The sequence below is a fragment of the Triturus cristatus genome, chromosome 5_1 (genome assembly GCF_964204655.1).
Source record: "Triturus cristatus chromosome 5_1, aTriCri1.1, whole genome shotgun sequence".
NCBI lineage: Eukaryota > Metazoa > Chordata > Amphibia > Caudata > Salamandridae > Triturus > Triturus cristatus.
Genome location: NC_140587.1, coordinates 402,375,010 through 402,395,753, shown reverse-complemented (window position 1 = coordinate 402,395,753; position 20,744 = coordinate 402,375,010). Strand labels below are relative to the sequence as shown.

General features: G+C 49.0%; 1 protein-coding gene across 2 annotated transcripts in view; it reads right to left on the bottom strand.

The window, feature by feature from the left end:
* The window catches only part of AZIN1 (antizyme inhibitor 1), a 565,763-nt gene that overhangs the window by 486,102 nt on the left and 58,917 nt on the right, over positions 1 to 20,744 (bottom strand). For both annotated transcript variants that reach the window (XM_085605134.1, XM_085605135.1), the window contains exon 4: positions 1,519 to 1,692. In XM_085605134.1, the coding sequence (XP_085461260.1) occupies positions 1,519 to 1,692 (174 nt within the window). The remainder of the gene's footprint in view (positions 1 to 1,518; positions 1,693 to 20,744) is intronic.

The following is a 20,744-nucleotide window of genomic DNA, read 5'->3' as shown; positions in this document are numbered from 1 at the left end:
GATCAGCCAGAAGAGCAGCTCTCCCCTTGACATTCTTTCCGGCTATATACGTATTGTGGATGATTGATTGCCTATTGTGGGTCTCTGCCTTCCCCCTCCCTCCCCTCATTATAGTATTGTCTTTGGTAGACGAATGGGACGGACTTCCCCTGATGGGCACCCCTCAGGTGCACTCGAAGTTTAACGCCTTGCAAGGGTTTGGTTTGTGTTGGTGTTTCTTTAAAAATTGAACCTTTGAGTCTCCTGTTTGTTCAGTGTGACTGCATTTCTATGTTGCTTCATTTATGCTGCCGAACCTCCGGGCTGTCGGCTGAATAGCTGTGTCCCGGATAAACTGAATAAAGGTTTTCAAAAAAAAAAAAAGTCACTCCACGAACTATGTTGCCAAATTGTTCATCCACTAACTTAACAAATTCTTATGGGTGCAAAATAAAAAAATAAATTAAAAAAAAACACTAATTCATCAATGTATTTTGTGATAGTTTGGTCATGCTGGTACAACACAAGCTATGGATTTAACCCAGATGTCTTGACCGGGGAGAAAGTTTGAATCATTCAGCATTCCGTCCTTTATTTGTTGCAGTTACACTTTTCGCCGTAAGTGGGATGGCTACTCACTGTGCCACTTGATTCAAGCTAGCCTGGCTGATGAAGGGTGACATACCCAAAAACCAGTTCCAGGATGCTTGTTTCCAGTCCAGGGAGGACCTGGCTTAGCAGTTCGGTCTGAACTTTTCCCATGAGGCACAGGGTCAAGACTGATTTGCATGTGGCTGGGTCCAAACAGGGGTTGCGTAGTGGGCAAAAGAACAAAGGAGTTAACCCAGATGTCTTGACTGGGGGAGAATGTTTGCATTATTCAGCATTCCGTCCATCATTTGTTGCAGTAACAAAACCTTGAACATCCATGTGTTCAACATCCAAGGCTTTGTCACCATATTTCAACATTAACATACTTGTTTCTCACCAGGAGAGTCCACATTTCTACAGGTCCGCTGACTCTTAGGCCTCGCCCATCCCCCCTAATGCTTTTAACCCTGCGTGTCATCGCTTGAGAAACTATACTTTTAGTGGACCTCTCTGAGGGGTTCCTTCGCCAAAGTATCTGAAAACTTCCAAGAAATTACTGTATCCTCTGGGTTATTTTACTTTTAAATACTAACTCTTTTCATTGATTGGTATCATCCCTACCATCCCGCCAATAAACAGCACTCCACATATATGCTTAATCTTGTTTCATTTTAGGTATTCACTTGAAAAATATATAATTCTCAACATATTACAAAGCAGACATAACTATACACACTCACACACTTTAGATCTTGGATGTACACAACATCTATTGGTCTTTAAAATAAAAAATAAAAAGTCATACTCAAGAACTATTTTGTATCTCACAGAGCAATATAAATGTTTAAGTAGTTTGCAAGCAAAAAAACAGACCAGAAAAACACAGCATTTTATTTATCAATAAACAAATGGATTGTGAATATTATTTTATAAAACAAGATTACTCACTTTACTAATGCACGAAAATCCAGTCCCAAGAGCTGCCATGATTTCAAGTACAACTGGAGCTGAATTGCATTTTACAGTATAGAACGGTTTTATATGTGCCGCAACATTTTGCCACTGGTTGTGTTTCTTCACAATCTTTCCAAGGTCACTCACAAAAAAAGTGTGTTTGTCAGTCTGAAGAAAACAGAATAAGGAGGAATTGTTACAATTACATCCTTCATACAAATATTTGCCGAATTCAAACCAAGTTAAAATGTCAATCCATCTAGCCAGAAATATGTCAGTAACAAAGATCATAAAAACAGGAAGATTTGGTTCTGTGCAGCTTAAATCTGGGAGACAAACATCAAAGCTGAGAAAGATTAGGGTCAACTGACTACTGTGCAAATCAGACAATTCTTTTGAAGTAAAGAAAGATCAACATGGGAGAATTTGGTTCATCGAAGCCACGGGTAGGCATTGCTTGGGTGAGAGCATATTTGACGATTGTTTTGACTACAAGTGCTCCTCTCCTCCCGTGTTTAAGCTCACGGGGCTTAGTTTAGCACCAAAATTATTAATTTACAGGAATATAACAATTAGGTATTGTATGATTGCATGTTTTACAATATGCACATTAGACTGACACTGAGAAGGCAGACCACATTCGATTCTTCTAGAGTGGTTTAGGGATCAACCACTTTGGTCCTGAACAAAAGCCGAGGGGAAGGCTTTGAAACATGTAGACCAGGGAGAAAACAGCCCATTATAGCATACATTCCTCCTCGCCCACGTTTTCCTAATACCAGCTACAGGGAGTATTAAAGTTTAGTTTCCATGCAGCCAGGTATTTTTTTAACACTACATTGCCTCGGACCCTTCCACTCTCACACCAACACATAGAATCACCCCACAAACAAGTGCTACCACGTCTCGGTCGGTCGCAGCACACCCCGTCCCGCAGTGGGGCGGGAAGAACCCGATGATTAAGCATGCCACCAAGGGACCTTTCGGTGGGTGAGGGTTATTTTAACAAACCATTTTGTTTCCCTCTACACTTTTAGGAAAAAACTCATTGTCTTCTAACTCACTTTACAACAGATTCCAGAAGGACAACATTTTCTATGAATGAAGTGTGGACTTTGTTTTTTCGCAATTTATAGAGGCAGAGTGCACAGCTTACTGAACCTCTTCACTCCCTCTCTTGTTTGTGGTTATTATAACAATTCTCACCCAACAAATCTCAGCAACCTCTACCAAACGACTGATCACCATGAAGCGCTAGAGAAAAGTCCTAGTCTGGAAAAGAAAGCAAGTTTAGAGGTGCCAAGGACGCTTTGCTGTGCAGAAACTGGGATAATGTATTAATGAGCCGAGTATAAATCTTGGAAACCACTGCACACATCAAATCTTCAAGTTTGATGTAAAAGAATACTTGATAAGAAGTCTACATAAAAAAGTTCTTGTTTGGCCCAGTTGTTGGCTAAGGAGATGGCATTAAGGACCTGAACTCATTTTAAGGTTCATTACAAGGTTTCACAGCGGTCATACTACACCCCCAAAACTTTACAAGGATTTGGCTTGTGGAAGGATTTGAAATGTGTCAGATGTGTAGAGAAGGGTGTGGACTTCCTACACTTAGCATGGTCCTCCTGTAACATACAATCTTACTGGCAGAGACCCTTGCGGCATTATCCACTATGATAGGACAGGATGTACCTCAAGATCCATAGGTTGAGGAGCTGGGATGGGTATGAACTATTCCTTTTGCATATAGACACTATTCAACCCTTAAGTTGCTGCTGGCTAAGAAACTGGTTCCCTGCTGGTGGGGCAGGAGAAGATCCCCCAAGTACAAACAATGGATGGACTCGCCAATATATGAACAACTTGAACTCTACGCTGAACTCATGCCACCAATGTCTCCACCTAGAGATTGCACACCAAAAAGCTTCTTGATGTCCAATACCCATGGAGAGGGAACTTTCGGACACAACAGCCGTTTGGCCTGGGTCCACGGATTAGAAGCAGAGGGACACTGAGGTCATGGCAAAAAGTCAGAGTTGGATTCTCAAATAACATCCAATACACTAGAATCTGTAGCATATCATGACCTATTGAGGACACTCAAATGTGGCGATTTTGCTAAAACCTGTACTCTCATTAGGGTGTAATGTGCACCTTACTCCTTGAGAGGCTATATACAGATTTAGTGTTCTGTAATGTTGGAGTGTCGTCAGCAAACCATACTATACCCGTGCATAGATTGTGTGCATTTCACTTATTTTGTATCTACAATATTTTATTTGTTTTGATAGAAGTAATCAAAATAAAGAAAAATCTTTCCTCGGAACGAGGGAAACACATTCTTGGTTTGTATCCAGTGCTAAGCCAGGAGTCAATCCAGTTCTATACAAAAGAAATTTAACTTTTGGGTTTGCTGCACCAGCCGTATACTTCGAGAGGACTCAAGCAGACTTCTGGCCGAAAAGGTAGGATTATAAAGGTGCGATTTCGCCACAACAAATCTCATGAATTTATTTTTTTTGCAAAACAAATGCAAGAGTATACATCTTGGAAACCACCGCCCACATCAAATCTTCAAGTTTGATTTCAAGGAATATTTGATAGAGTCAGCATACAAAATTTCTCCTGCTTGGCCCAGTTGTTGGCTAAGGAGAGCTCATGATTGGCATGCACTCATCATTTCACGGACTAAGAAGTACCTGGATTAAATTCCCTCTTCTCTGTGTAAGAGGGCCCGATACTATAGTCTTCTCTAACAATAGTATGGCCATTTGTTTGCAATCAATGCAGGTAGTAGAACCACCTGCCCCCTCTGCTTAGTCCTTGACATAAATATTTTTGATTTCTTCAGACCTACCTTCAGGATCTCATTTTTCATCCACTGCATTTCACCACCATTTACTTTTGAAACTAAGTCAACCGTGTCTCAAAGGTAGAAGCTTCAACTTCATATGAACACTGCTTCTCAGAGAAGTTAGCCGATGCTAATATTCTAAAGCTATTTCATGGCAGTAGTCCATTATAGCTACTGATAATCTGGTTAGAAAATAATGGACCGGACATCCTTGGCACGGTATTCCCACAAACTTTTTGCCTTCACTCCTTCCGTTTTGCTGAATTAGTTTCTGCTGACTTTACCACTCCTAACCAGTGCGTGTGCTCTCTCCTTAAAAAACATGCTAAAATAAGCCTACACATTATTGGCAAATGTAATTTACTCACAAGCCCCAGAATAAGTGATATCAAATGTACCAGACACCCAGTAAATTAAATGCAACTAGTAGGCCTGCCGCACTCAATGTGCCACAAACTAAAGCAGCCTTTCAAAACCTGTCTCGGGCCTGCGACTGCAGCCTGTAGGGCAGTTTTAAACTGCCATTTTGAGCTGACAAAATAAACCTTTTCCAGACCTAAACCTTCCTTTTTAATACATACATCTATAAGTAGACCCTACTGTAGGCCCTAAAGACTCATAGGGTAGGGTGCACTGTATTTAAAAAGTAGGACATTATGTTTAAGTTTTACATGTCCTATTAGTTCGTGAACAGCGACTTTAGGATTTTCTTTGTTTTAAGGCCCATCTTTCCCACTAAGTAACACTGGGTTAACCATTACACTTAATAAGTGATCATTTTAAATTGAGAGCAGATGGAGATGAAAACAAGTTACTTACCTGTAACTTTGGTTCTCCAGTATTGGAAACTTTCATGGATTCCCACACTTGTATCATTCCCCGTCGTCAGAATGGGAGTCCCCGGTATGCATAAAATAGCAATAGAAACCATTACCAAAACAAACTAGGCCTAGGCCCATTCTTGTTTTGCAAACTATCCACCTCTTTTTGTAAAAGAGATCACATAAAGTGAACAACCAATCAGATTAGCCTCACCCTTTAGAACCCTCCTGAGAGAAGCTCAGAACCTCAGATTTTCATAGCCGTCGTGTAACCCCACCACTGAAGGTACGAGAGGCTGAGATTTTCCAGGGAAGGAGGTTGGGTCGCATGGGAATCTATGAAAGTTTCCAATTCTGGAGAACTACAGGTAAGTAACTTGTTTTCTTACTCCAGTATTGGAACTTTCATAGATTCCCATGCGTGTATCAGAGTAGCTAGCAGTTATCAGCACATTTTAGGAACCATGACCATTATAAAATCAAGTAAAAAGCAATAACACATGCATCATAATGACAATTTCAATGGTCAATCACCATTCTTGGAAGCCATAGAAAATAGAGACATGAGGTAAAAATATGTGCAAGAGCTGAAAAAACAGTAACATGGGAGGGATGTAGGAAAGTGGCTCTGTATATACTGTTCCCAAATAGGTACAGTGTTTACAGAGTCCACAGCCCCCAGAGGTTTGGCAGAGGCTAAAGTTAAATATAACCTTACTCTCTAAAGTAGTAGCTTGGTCGAGCAGTTAGGCAGTATCAGAGGACAGTGTAAAGAATTTGTTGTACACACTCAGTCAGCAAATGCTCACACACTCAAGAACTGAACTCTAGGCCAATGGTTTGTATAAAAAAATATATGGTTTTATTTTAGAACCAACAATCGGTATTAAAATAAACTCTCAGATTGAGATGCTTTAGTTAAATACTTTGCAGTAGGCAATTGATTTTTTTAATGTAATAGTTAGTTTGCTGCAATAAGCAACACAATTTCAAACAATACATTGAGCTCAAAGGGAATTTTAAGTTGTATGCAATTGATTACTTTCAGGATTACTTTTCTAACTCCAGGACTGGATCCTAGATTCAGTCCTGGGACAGTTCTTGGAAACAAATGAGTAAATATGTTTTAGTTACTGTTGTGATTTTAAGCAATATTTTGCTATTTTAAAAGTTGACACTTAGAAACTTTTTCTAATCAAATTACCAATGTTATCCTATGGAAGGAAATTCACTTAGCAGGTAAGTGGGGTTACGGTTACTTTTTCTAGGTCAGTGTTGGATCCAGCACTAGTGTACCACCTGTAAGCAGTTGAGAAACTGCGTTTAAGTTGTACAGGCGATTTTTAACGAATATTTATAAGTTTGCAAAATCGACAGAAGAAATTTCACAGAAAAACAGTCAATGGTTTCCTATGTAAGAAAATTTGAGTTACGGGTAAAGTATGTTCTCGTTACTTTTGTAATCAAGTGCTGGGCTCAGTACTGGGACATCTATCTAAAAACAGGTAAGTAATTACGTTTTCACAGTTGGTACGATTTTTAAAGAATATTTGTAGTTTGCAAAAATTGACATTTCACAGAAAAACAGTCAATGGTTTCCTATGGAAGAAAATTTAGTTAGTGGTAAGTACGGTTTTAAGTACTTTTCAGGGTCAGTGCTGGGCACCAAGATCCAGCACTGGGATCTCTTAATAGCAGGGGAGTATTACCGTTTGTTACTCAGTTGATTTTAGGTGAATATTTTAGAGTTTAGAAACTCCACACAAGAAATTTCAAGTGAAACCAGTCAATGTTACCCTATGGAAGAAAAGTGAGTTAACGATTTTGGGTAAGTATCGACTGGCAGAGTTAATGTTCTGGGCATAGACTCAGGGGTCGGCCAGGGAAGCACAGTTGTAACACCCTCAGCAGCACAGGGGCAGCCGGGTGCAGAGTGAGTTAGGCCCAATGTTATCCTATGGAAGGCAGGGGGCCCTTGGTTGGTGGCTGCTGACCAGCAGGCCACGCGGCTGTGGGAGCTGGGCTCCTGGTCACTTGCTCAGGGCAAAAGGGGAAGTAGGTTAGAGAAGAAGTTGCACTGCCAGGGCCACTCGGGCAGCTGGGTGCTTTTGAGCCGTCGGGCGCTCACTGGATTGCAATGGAAAAGCTCAAGGACGAACAAAAGCTGCAAGCTCGGGGACGGAGATTCTTCAGGTGTGACCACTTCGAGGTAAGTTGGGTAGTTGGAGGATAGGTAGGTACCCAGGAGTTGGGCACAGGGGGACGCAGGGCGCCGGGGTGCCTTTTGATGTTGGGAAATCGCACCCCCGGTTTATCCTGGTGGGGGGGGGGGGGGTCCCTGGTTCTGAGACTGCAGCAGTCGTCTGGAGCGTAGGAGGTGGGTACTTGGGTGCCGGATTCGGGGTCACAGTCGCCAGGCAGATGTCCTCTGGGTCTTTGCCCACTCCAGCACAGGCCAGGCGGGTGCAGAGTGTGCAGGGTTCGCGGTTCCTGGCTGGTGTCAGGGGTCAGTTACTTGCTTTGAGCAGTGCCACTGCTCGTGGGAGTCCCAGATGCTCAGTCACACGGTAGCCAGGTCCTCCGGGGTTTGTGAGGTTACGGACCAAGGAGGTGCCGGGATTTAGCAGGAGCAGGTTCGAGGGTCAACAGGCAAGGGCTGGGGCCAAAGCAGTTGGTGTCTTCCCCTTGTTAGCAGCTGCAGAGCAGGTCTTCATTCTTCTGGATCTTTGCTTTTTCGGAATCTGGAATCTAAGGAAAGAAGGTTCAGGGTGCCCCTAAATACTAAATTTAGGGGTGTTACAGGTAGGTAAAGGGCAGGGACCACTGGGTCCCTGCCCTGGGGTGGGTACACCCCCTATCCTGCCAGTCTCCTGTGGGAGGGGGGTAGTGGCGTAGTCCCGATTGGGCAGGGCTCCCATCTTCAAGATGACGAAAGCCCGAGGATGTGCTTCACCTCGCCTCCCCCACCTGAGGGGTGGGGTTGGCAGAGGCTGGCACACCCCCTGTCCTTTCTTGGGGTTTACCGCCAGGCTTCCTGCCAGAGAGGGGGTTTAGAACCAGTAGGGGCCAGTTGCTGAGTACAGCAAGTGGCCTGGAGAAGCTCACAAAGGCGGCATGCCTTTCAAGCTTCCGCTGCCCATCCTGGGGGGGAGGAGACCTAGCACCTCGCCCAGGATGTGCATTGTTGCAGGCCCAGGAGAGCAGATGGTTCTCTACCCAGGGGTCCAGCAACATGTCTGCTGTGTGGCAGCCTAGGCTGCCCCTCAGACCAGACGTGGATTGTAGGTTAGGTTCAGGGTGCATCTCTAAGATGTCCTCTGTCGTGCATTGTACATTAAATCCTGCACTGGCATCAGTGCGGGTTTAATGTGCTGAGAAGTTTGAAACCTCAGTCTTCAGTGAAGCCATCATGGTGCTGTGGAGTTAGTGTTGACGATCTCCCAGCACCATATACTCTTAGATGGCAGCACTGCACTTACAGTGCCCAGGAATGGACCTGGGTACTGTAGGGGCACAGGGCTCATGCTCCTGTACCCACACCACCGGCATAGAGCACCCAGCTAGAGGGGTGGCTGATGTATGCCAGGGCAGTGTATGTTGTCGGCATGGCACAAAGGGATATGTGCCATGTCGACTGTTTTGTTCTATATCCAGACACTCAGCCTGCAAAGGCAGTGTGTTTGTGTCAGAGTACAGGGCCTAGAAGGGTGGCACAGTAAGTGCTGCAGCCCTTAAGGGGCTTCCCTGGTCACAAGGACCTGGGTACCTAGTGTAAAATTTACCATGGGATGACATGTGGCCAGGGTGTGCCAATTGGGGTTTTAGGTTTCAGCATAGTTTTTAAGGGAAGGAACATAGGCCCTGGGCACCTGATTGGCAGGAGCCCAGGGCACACTCAGTCAAAGTACATTCAGCAATTCAGCAAAAAGTGGGGGCATACCATTCAAGAAAGATGGCACTTTCTCACAAGGGATGAAAGGGAAAGCTCAACGCTACTGAAAAGGGATCCTCAGGACTGCCTGGCCCACTGCTATGTCACTCTTCGTTGCAGAATCCAGGCAGTAATGCCTTGTCAATATACGAGTACTGCTCCGGGTCGCTGCCCTGCAGATCTCCTGGATAGGAACTCCGGCAGAGAGGGCTGCCGAAGAAGAAATTGCCCACATGGAGTGAGCACGGACCCACCCTTCCAGGGGCTTACATAGTGCTCTGTGACAATACTGGATAGCGCTGGTAATCCAACGAGCACTCCCCCGCTTGGAAATGGGGAAACCCCTTACGATGACCACTAAAAGACACAAATAGCCGAGGAGACTTCCTGAAGTCCTTAGTACGCTGGAGATCGAAATTAAAGCACCTCTGAATGTCCAGTGAGGAGTGTCTTTTCTGCCGGAGTAGTAGGATGAGGGGAAAAAAATTTGAGCATGACCGGCTCATTCAAATGAAAGTCTGAAGGCACTTTCATTATGAACTTGGTCTGGTGCGCAGAATCACTGTACCCTATTTAAACTGGAGAAACGGTTCCTGAATGGCGAGAGCCTGCAATTCACCCACTCTTCTAACCGAAGTAAAGACCAGCAGAAGAGATACCTTCCAGGAGAGATTTCAAATCCATCCGGTGAATAGGTTTGAAGGGATCCTTCATAAGCTGGGTAAGAACCAAGTTAAGGTGCCAAAGAGGAGACGGAGACTTGACCTGCGGGAAGACTATGAAAAGTCCCTTGAGAAACTGTTCTAATTATCCTTGCTGACCAGAGAGGCGGACCTGAGGATGTGCGTCTGAAGCGAGAGATGGCGGCAAGATGCACCTTGATGGAAGAGCGAGCCAGCCCCGATTTTGCTAATGAAACAATACAAGGAAGAACTTCATGCGGCTCAGAAGAAAAAGGATGGACACCCTTTTGCTGGCACCAAATGCAGAAACGCTTCCACATCAGCTTGTAAGTCGTGTTAGTTCTTGTGGCTCGTGCCCGAGAGAGCACCTCCCTACATTCTGTGGAAAGGGTCAAGCCAAGAAATTCTCGCTGCTCAGGAGCCATGCCGACAACTGCAGAGATTGCCGATCCGGATGTCATACTGGGCCCTGGGACATGGTCAGTAGTGAAGGAATCTGCTCCAGCGGAAGTGGAAGGTCCAGGGAGAGGAGAGGCAGCTCTGTGAATCAAAACTGTCAAGGCCAGGGGCGTGGCTAGCTGCCAAGCAAGATGGCCGCAGCTTGAAGGAGCTCAGAGGGTGAGGCAGACTCCCCGTACATCCACACGCTAATAAGTGATTTATTCTGTGCCCAAGGCCCTTGAGCGGGGAGCTCGGGCAAAGCGATCCAGCCTGATCCCCTTTTCGGGTCTCTCCGTGGCCCGGAACGGAATTGTAGGCCGCGACTCTCAGGGCGGCGCCATCGGCGACCTAGACCGGGGCCTCGGTTTGTGTGAAGGCCCCCGGGTGCCGCGAGGAAGATCCGGACTCGTTCGCGGAGCGCTCCGGAGGAGCCTGCAGCTCACTGCAGGCCTGGTGACGGAGCGTGGTGGACGTGCCCTCCTCTGGTCGTCCCTGTGCGAGCCCTGCATCGGCGGGATTGTGGAGACGTGAGGCCTTGGTGACGCTGGGGGAGACGGCCCCAGGGAGGTTTCACTGAAGGGCCCGGTGGCCGTTGTCCTCCCCTGCCGGATGCTACTTGCGTTAGGTGAAGTCTAAGGCACGCCTCGGGGGAGATCCGATAGTCAGCGCTACCACTGATTCAGGGGGAGGCGGACGGGAGCAGCCGGTGGTGCCGCCGGACGATGGTGCTGGGAACCCCCCGCGCTGCCTCCCCCTCCTGATGCCAACAGGGTGCATTGCGGGCCTCAGGCGCGGTGCTGGGGCCCTGTGTGACTTTGGGATTTGCACCCGACTCTCCGTGCTGCCTCCAAGAGTGTAGCCCATAGCTGTGGGTGTACACGGCGGACAACCCCTGTGCTGGCCTGGGTATAATTGCACCCGATCTGGGCTGCCTGCTTTGCCGCCTAGCTGGCGCTGGATGTGGGGAACCTTTGGCTGCACCTCCTGACGAGACCATGAGTGGGAAGGGAGCCCGGGCGAGCCAGCAAAGCAAGTTTGCCAAACTCGCATACGATAAGGATCCCTCCTCATTGCCGGACCACGGCGGGCGCGTAGAGGGGGCAGCGGCAGCAGCTGGGACGCCTAAGGTGACGCTGGAGGACATTATGGCCGCCCTAACTCAGGTACAATCTACCGTGGGGTCGATTTCCTCAGACGTATCCCTCCTCAGAGCGGATTTTCAGAAAATGTCAGCTAGGGTTACAGAGATGGAGCAAGTGACAGCTACCCTAACGAAAGACTCAATGCTATCTCCTACAAAAACTGTCGCAGCTGGAGGCGGAGAACAAGCGCATGGCGACAAAGCTGGACGATCAGGAGGGGCGCTCCCGCCTCAATAACGTGCGCATTACTGGGATTCCCGAAAGTGAGGGCCACCCTGTCATGGATTTATATGTGGAGGACCTGATAAAGTCCAAGTTGCAGCCCAGGGGTCTCTCTAACTTTTTCTTCGTGGAACGCGCCCATAGAGTACCTGGTGGCCGTCCGAAGGTTGGTGCGCCCCCCAGACCAGTCCTGGCTCGCATGTTTAATTTCCGTGACAGACGCCGTTCTCCAGGCGGCGCGGGTGGCGCCACCCCTCCGCCTCCTGAACTCCACGGTAGCCTTCTTCCCGGACTACACGGCGGCGGTGGCGGCGCAGCAGAGGAGCTTTCTGGAAGTCAAGAAGAAGCTGAGGGCCCGTGAGCTTCCCCATGCTATGCTCTTCCCGGCACGCCTACGTGTGGTGGCGGATGGGGAAACAAGGTTCTTCGACACGCTGGAGGAGGCTTATGACTGGCTTGAGGGATGGCGGCAGGTCAAAGGCGGTGGGCGATCAGACCGGCGAAGACAACCTGGGGGGATGGGGTCGGAGGACCCCGATGATCAAAGCGAGCGAACGGAGGAGGCGGAGCGGTCGGAGGGATCGGCCAGCTAGAACTCGGCCTGGCGCCTCTCCACGCATGATGGCATGCAGCGGGCTCGGGGACCCGCCGAGACCGGAGTGGCCTACTTCACTCTACTTTCTTATACGAACCATGGGACCTTGGGACAGGGGATGTTTTGGTCTTCCTCAGACCTCCCGCTCCTTTGCACGCAAGTAATGTTTGGGGAGAAGGGGTTTGAGCACTCTGCTGAGTTGGGGTGGCGGGCAGTTCTAGGTCCATATGGCAGGGAGAGGGTTGGGGGTTGTTTCACTGTTTTTTTCAAATTTGTTGGTTCATGGCAGCACTGACACTTAACTCAAGCAGTACACACCATCACAGTATACCTGTCTCACACCGGAATATCCGCATTATGGCCTTTTGCCCCAACCACCGTGATGTCAGACTCATTGCACGGGACACCCACCAAGAATAATCTGACTCGGTGCGGCCCCTCTCTACTCACGTGGAATGTGCGGGGTTTGGGGGACAAAATCAAACGGGGTCTGGTCCTGCATGGCATCAAGATGTGCGCCCCGGCGGTGGTCCTGCTGCAGGAAACCCACCTTACTGGCACTGCTAGTAGAGCGATGGACAGATGGGGGTACAAGATGGTAGCGCACTCCGAATTTACCTCCGGATCTCGGGGGGTGGGCATAATGGTGCGCCGGCAGTCCCATTTAATAGTGCACAACGTTAAAACTGATGGTTTGGGGCGATTTGCGGCGGTCCACACCCAATGGGAGGGGCTGCCCCTGAATATAGTATCTGTTTATATTCCACCTGCACTACATGCCACGGCACTCCCAGCGCTCAGCGCGTTTCTACCGGAGGGGGAGTTAATACTGGGCGGAGACTTGAATGCGGTTATGAACAACCTTAATGACCGCTGTCCTGCACGGGAGGGGGAGTGTCCCGTCTCGGGAGCTTTACAGAAGCACTCGGGCTCAGATTTATGGCGGTTGCATCATCCAACGGCGCAACAACTTACATACCATTCTGGGGTACACAATAGCTTAACTCGCATAGACTACTTCCTGGGCTCGGCTGGCTGCCTCAAAAATGTAGACCCAGAGGTATATCTGACCACTCCCCGATACTCTTGCAATACACGCACTACCACCTGATGAGACACCGCATCTACCTGATGCATCCCAGCTGCCTCCGGCTCCCTGATATTCAGAAATCAATAGCGAAGGCAACGAACCTTTACTTTCAAGAAAATGCTGCCTCTGTTGACTCCCAGACTACTCTTTGGGAGGCATACAAAACTGTCATTAGGGGGCAGGCTATGACCTCCATTGCGGCATATAAGCGCGAAACACACTCCGAGCTGCAGTCACTAGAGCTTGAGCTTCACGCGGCGGAGGCTCATCAGGCCCACGATCTGCGGCTGGCACAGGCACGGTACAGGGATCATCTCGCGGAGCACACCAGATAACGCTTGGAAGCCACAAAGCACAGAATTTATGACGTAGGCGATAAAACTGGAAAGTTGCTAGCGTGGCTTGATAGGCGAGAGTGGCGCTAGGTGGATTGCGCAACTTAGCACCGAGGAGGGACAGAGGACGACCGACCCGCGCGCAATAGTGCGTGCCCTGGCAGGGCATTTTCGGGAGGTCTACTCTTCCGCTTCCTCCATGACAGTGGAGGAGGCGCTGACGTACATCAGAGACCTCGACATGCCCAGGCTCTCCCCTGAGGCCCGGGACCTCCTGGAGGCCGAGCCCACGGTGGAGGAGACACAGGCGGCAATCTGCGCGTTGCAATCCGGTAAGGCTTTGGGGCCCAACGGCATACCGGTTGAGCTCTATAAGACGATGTCCTGGACGCTTGCCCAACACTTGCTAAATAGGTTTACTCCTAGTTTGCAGAGGAGCGAACTCCCGATGGATCAGCGCACGGCCACCATAGTGGCGATTCCGAAACTGGGTAAGCCAGCTAATCTTTGTACCTCCTATCGTCTCATATCGCTGCTTAATGCGGAGGCCAAAATCCTTGCAAAACTGCTGGCAAACAGGCTGACACTGCATCTGTCCGCAATAGTGCATCCAGATCAGTCTGGCTTCATGCCCGGCAGAAGCACATCCCATAACTTGAGGCACCTACACGGGGTGTTGGCCCGGACGGACCGCTTGCAGGAACCGGCGGTGCTTCTCTCGCTGGATGCGCAAATGGCGTTCGATATGGTTGAATGGCCCTCTCTCATTGCGGTGTTGTCACACCTGGGCTTTGGGCCCAAATTTTGTGCCTGGGTCCGGCTCCTATACACCAATCCAATGGCCCACGTCACTGCCAATGGACATATGTCGGAGGACTTCCCCCCCCCCCCCCTTGACGCGTGGCATGCGACAGGGCTGCCCCCTATCTCGATTACTCTTTGCCCTGGCGCTTGAGCCGCTTGCGGCTTGGATACGCTGGGAGCCCATGATAAGGGGCCTTATGTGGTCTGACGGCCTTTACGTTTTGCTGTATCTGTATCTGTCCTCCCCTAGACGCTCTATATTGGCTCTACTTAATATCTGTGATGTCTTTGGCAGAGCGTCCGGCTACACGATTAACTGGGCCAAGTCGGTCCTGTTCGTACTGCATGGCCCTCCGCCGCGGCTGCCGGCGGACTGTCCGCTCCGAATGGTAGAAGGTTCGTTCAAATATCTAGGCATATACATCACGACGGACCAGGCGAAATTTTTCCGACGAAATCTGCGGCCCCCACTGGACCGCCTCAAGCAAGATGTACGTCACTGGGGAGCGCTGCCGCTGACCCTGTTGGGGAGAGCGGCGCTCTTCAAAAGGATGGCTTTGCCACGATTCCTATACGTGCTGGAGAACATGTGGTATCCGGTACCGCCGGCCTACTTCCGTGCGATAGCAGCGCAGGTCTCTAGCCTCTTATGGGGCAGCGGACCAGCGCAAATTGCACAGTCTAAATTAATCCGCAGGTGGTACGACGGGGGAATTGCGCTCCCCGATATCCAACTTTACTACTGGGTGGCACAGCTGAAGGTAATTAATCAATGGCTCCACGCACCACAGTCTGACCCCGGCATTCAAGGCGGACAGGGACATACTGGGCATGAAGGGTATGCTGTCGCCTTTGTACGATGGTAGACTGTCCCCGTCGTTGATCGGCCCTTTGAGACAGACTGTGAACATCTGGCACGCGGCCCAGGCTAAACTGGGGTGGCGAGGGGTATTGACCCAACTCACACCTCTTTGGGATGCAAGCGTTTGGGGCGGCTGAGGAATAGCAGGGGCTTTGATGATTGGGATAGCATCGGGATTTCGGTGATAGGTGATATGTGGCAGAAGGGGGCGGTGATCCCGTTCTCCCGTTTGCAACAACAATATGAACTGGCCCCCTCGGAGTGGTTCCGATACAACCAGATTAAGCATGCCCTGGTCGCGAGGCTGGCTCCTGGCGAGGAGGTTCCGGAGACATCTCCGTTGGAGGACAGATTGCTGACGGAATACATGCCTAAGAAGGCTACGTCCTTCACATACCGAAAGCTTATCAACAACCTACCGGACCCAATGGGGCCCGTGCGGGAAAAATGGGCCGCTGAGGTCGTCGAGTTTGATGACCCGGAATGGCGTGAGGTGTTGGCCTCGCCACGTGAGGCGGGCATACCCTCGAGGCTACGGCTGGTGCAGCTCCGAATTCTGCAGCGCTCATACTACACTAGACACTTGCAACACAAAATGGGCAGAGCGCTGCACCCCTTCTGCTTGCGGGGTTGTGGGGAGGAGGGAACATTTTTCCACACCATTTGGGATTGCCCCGCAATTCAGGACTTCTGGAGACGGGTGATGAGGACAATGTCGCAGGCGTGTGGGGTGTCGTTGGTGCCAGAGCCCAGGCGCTGTTTGTTAAACGTGTGGGAAGCTAATGATCTCAGCCGCCAGGCTCAGGGCTGGGCCATGTTGGGGATAATGACAGCTAAGAGAAATATAGCCCAAAAATGGGGAACGGTGGGGGTGCCCTCACTGTCCGCATGGGGTAGGGACATGGATGCAGCCATGCTGGCTGAACGATCGGTATTCATCAGGAGGGGTTGCCCCCGTAAATGGGACAAGGTATGGGGGGCATGGAACAAATTCAGGGGGGGGGGGGGGGGGGGAGAATATGTGACCCGCCACCAGTGCCGGACGATGACACCTCTGATTCAGACTGAGGGAGTGGGTCTTGGGGTGGGAGTGTGGAGTGTTGATGTCGACTATGTAATAATGTGTGGAGATGGTTCTGCTTACAGGGTTGTAGATTGGTGTGCCATTATGTCAAATGATACGAGTAATCTGCCCAATCAAGTGTCTTGCTGTTTTGTTTATAATGAAAACAATTTAAAAAAACAAAAAACTGTCAAGGCCTTGCAGGAGCTATCAGAATCATCTTGAACGGTTCTGCTTTGAGCTTCCTGAGAAGCCTGGGGATCAGAGGAATGGGGGGTGGGGGGGGGGGAAAGCGTAAACAAATGCGCCTGCCCAGGCCATCTAAAGTGCATTCCCCAATGATCCCCGATGGTAAAGCCTGCCTGCGTAATATCAGCATTTCTTCTTCTCTGCCGTTGCAAAGAGGTGTATGGAAGGCCTGCCCCATAGGCGAAAAACCTCTTCCAGCGTGTACTGGTCCAGTTCCCATTCATGGCTGACCAATTTCAGTCTGCTCAGCGTGTCTGCTGTCTTGTTGAGAACGCCTGGTGAGGTGCTCTGTTTTGAGCGATATCCCCTGCTGGATAGCCCATTCCCAAATTGTCTGAGCCTCTATAGACAACAGACGAGATCTGGTGCCTCCTTCGTTGTTTATATAATGCGTAGCAGTCGTGTTGTCTGTTCGTATTAGAACTGCAGACTGCTGTATTCGCGGAAGAAAAGCCTGTAAGGTCAAGTGAATCGCTTGGAGTTCCAGCAGATTAATAAGTAGAAGACTATGTTGGGGCAGCCAATGGCCACTTAAATGAAGGTCTTGCAAGACTACTCCCCAGCCCTCTAGCAAGGCATCTGTAGTAATTATCTGAGCAGCAGGAGGGATCCTGAATGAGAGACCCTGAGAAATGTTTTCCACGTTCGTCCACCATGATGCAGTGTTTCTCATGGGCACGGTAACATAGACTTGGTCTTCGAAAGATCCGTCGACTTGGCCCTACTGCAAGTCCAACTGCTCCTTGAGAGGACGCATCCACAACCTGCAGTGATGAATCAGAGGAATGCAGGAGCTAATGGACCCTAGGAGAAACTTGTAGAGGTGAACTGAAAGTGACTCTTTAACAGCCGACGGTCCATATCCATCAGCTTTTCCTGCTTCTCCGAGTGGGAAAAGCTTTGTCGATGGACGTGTCCTGAACGGCTCCCAGAAACGTGGCCGTTCTGGATGGACAGAGGGTCGACTTTTCCAAGTTGAGTCAGCCGAAGATTGTCGAAAAGGCGTATGCATGCCACGACTGATTATTCTGCTGCCTCTTTTGTAGAAGCTTTCAGCAACCAGTCGTCCAGGTAAGGGAAGACCTGATGGTGTTGTTTTTGTAGAAGAGCTGCCACTGGAGCTAATACCTTTGTAAAGATCTGTGGAGCAGACCAGAGTCCAAAAGGTAGGACCTTGAACTGCAAGTGGCTCTTGGCAACTGTGAAGCCAAGGAACCTCCTGTGGGCAGGATGAATGGGTACGTGAAAGTAAGCGTCCTCTAGATCCAATATGGCCATGTAATCTCCTGAATTAAGACGAAGAACGTCCTGCAGAGAAACCATGCTAAATGATGGTTTGATAGGTGTTGAGCTCCCTCAGATCTAGAATAGGTCGCCACTTTTCTATAGTCTTCCGGACCAGGAAGAACCAGGAGTAGAAACCCACCTGCTGAGAGAGGGACCGGTTCTATCGCTCCTTTGAGGAGCATTTGATTGACTTCCAACCATAGAAGACGTAGATGTTTTGATGCAGTGGCGCGAGGGGGGCTTGGAAGGTGGTGTTTGGACAAATTCGAAAGTATGGCCGCATAGACTGATCTTCAGCACCCTGTGGTCCGATGTAATTTGCTGCCAGTTGTGGAGGTCATTTTAAATTCTGCCTCCCACTGATGTCACAGGAGGAGAAGGGACAGTAGTTGGAGCCAGCAAGCTGCTATTGACGCTTAGAGGCGTTCCTCCCCCGACGTCCTCGTCTCTCTGTTCGATCGAGAGAAAGAGGATTAATTTTGCCGCTGGTTGTAGTTCGGCCAGTAGGATTGTGACTGTGAACCATACGAGGAATAACACTGCTGTTGGTATCCTCCTCTATATGTGGTGTTAGCTCTCCCTCTGGCTCCTCGGAAGGGAACCTTGCGGTACTGCAGAGTCACTAAGGATTTTGCGGTTTCCGTGTCCTTTTTAATACCCTTGGAGCGCATCTTCCACATGCTTCCCAAAGAGCGCTTCCCCATCAGAGGGAAGATCCAAGATCTTGTTTTGGATCTTAGGACGGAACCACGTAGCACGCAACCAGCCTTGCCGATGAAGGGCAGCAGCGCCAGCCAGGAAGCGGAAAGCAGTCGTTGCAATGTCCATTGCAAAGTCAATGACTTTCGCAGATGTTCTCTCGCCCTTTTGAAGAATCTTTTTCGCTTCCATCTTCCCATCTTCCAGCAACTGGTCCAGATAGGGGGAAAGGTCGCACCACATTTGGCGATCGTGGTGACCAAATATAGCCAATGCGTTCGCAGCCCTGATCAACAGGCTGGACATGGAGGAAAATCTCTTGCCCGCATTATCAAGGAGTCTGCCCTCTTTATCCGGAGGAGTCGTGAGGGGAGCAGAAGGATTCCTGGAATGACAGTCATCCCATTCTGTGTCTGGGTTCCGGTATGTCAACTTTGCCCTGGTCCTCAGAGGTGTTATCCTGAACAAGAGGCACGATAGGTGGCGCTTCCTGGGCCACAGGTATCTGCTGCGGCAATTGAGGGGTAGCAGGCAGAGAAGGTGGAACAGAAGGAAGTGGATCCGCACCTGAAGCCGGAGGCTGCGTTGCAAATCTCTTCCTATAGTCCAGAAGCACAGACTGCAAGTTCGCTAGTAAGGAGGAAGGCAAAGAAACCATCTCCTGTTGGCAGTCCTCCTGATAATCTGAAGAAGGTTCATAGTGCTGTTCTTCCACATATTCCACGTCAGAATCTGTATCATGACACTTGACATGTAACTGAGAAGGGCTGTCCACATAGCCAAACGGATCATCCTCCTCCTCAGTACACTCTTCTTCAAGGAGGAGAGCAGGAGGTAGAGGAGTCACCCTCCTGGGGGAAGTCATCGCAGGTGTAATCTGGCGCATCTTGAGTGAAATAGAAATGGTTTCCACCGTCGACGAGGTCGTCCGGAGCAGTCGACGACATGAGAATCATCGAAGAAATGGACGTAGTAGACACCGTAGTCGTCGAGACTGTCCTCGCCACAGCAGTCATCGACGTGCAAGCCGTCATCATAGTCGTCACCATAAACTACGACATAGCCACCAATGGCATCGAAGTAGTCGTCGACGAGGAACCCTGAAGCGCCAGCGACCATGAAGTCACCGTCGACGAGCCAGTCGATAGAGCCAAAGTAAAAGGATAAGACTATACCTTTGAAGATTTTGTCGACAGTCTGAAACATTCAATGAGCTCCCAAGACGAATGGCCATATATGTCTAAGAGGGCAGAGGTGCTAGCAGTCTGGAGGGCAATCCCACCTGTGCAGAATAACTTTCTACCAGCCAGGCATAGCCTCTTGCTTTTCACATTTAGTGTAACAGAAATCTTCGGATCGGGGGAATGTTGCTCCCCGACTGCAAATACCATTATACACATACACTACCATACGTTAAACTTTTTAAAAGTAGGTTTTTTATAATTTTACCGATGGGAAAATGTAGTACAATGTTGGCTGCTCTAGCTTTTTGCCTTCTTGGAGAAATTTCTCTTATGAGTGTTCTCCAGTATACCACACAAGAGCAAGCGTAGTCAGCGCTTATGGACACAAATACATTTTGCTTGAGACAGTCTCAAGACTGAAAAAGAGGCTGCTGTACAGAGCAAGCTAGCCTTAGCAAGATCATACACACTTAACAAGAGATCATTACATGTAACACGCCATGCTATTCAGTACAGATTTTCTTTCTTGCATTCTGGCGCTTTTAATCTTAATAACAAGGATACAAATTTCCAAACGAGAGATATATATATATATATATATATATATATATATCAAAGAAATAGCCTTTCAGGCATAGAGTGACGAATAAATTATGCAAAAAAGAAGCAGAGAACTCTGGGTAGTTCTCAAGTTTAGGTGGAAAGCAGTTCCTGTATGGAGCACTCTCAACACCAGCGACACTCGATCTGCTCACCTCAAATGTCTGTTTTTCTATCAAAATCTTTAAGCATAGGATTAGCACAGTGCCATCCACGCCGAGATAGAAAAGGACAAAGTCTTTTACCATTTGTACAGCAAAGTCTTTAAGCATAGGACTAGCACAGTGCTGTCCTTGCCGAGCTGTAAAATGACAAAAGCCATTAAAGACTTTGCTGTACAAATGGTAAAAGACTTTGT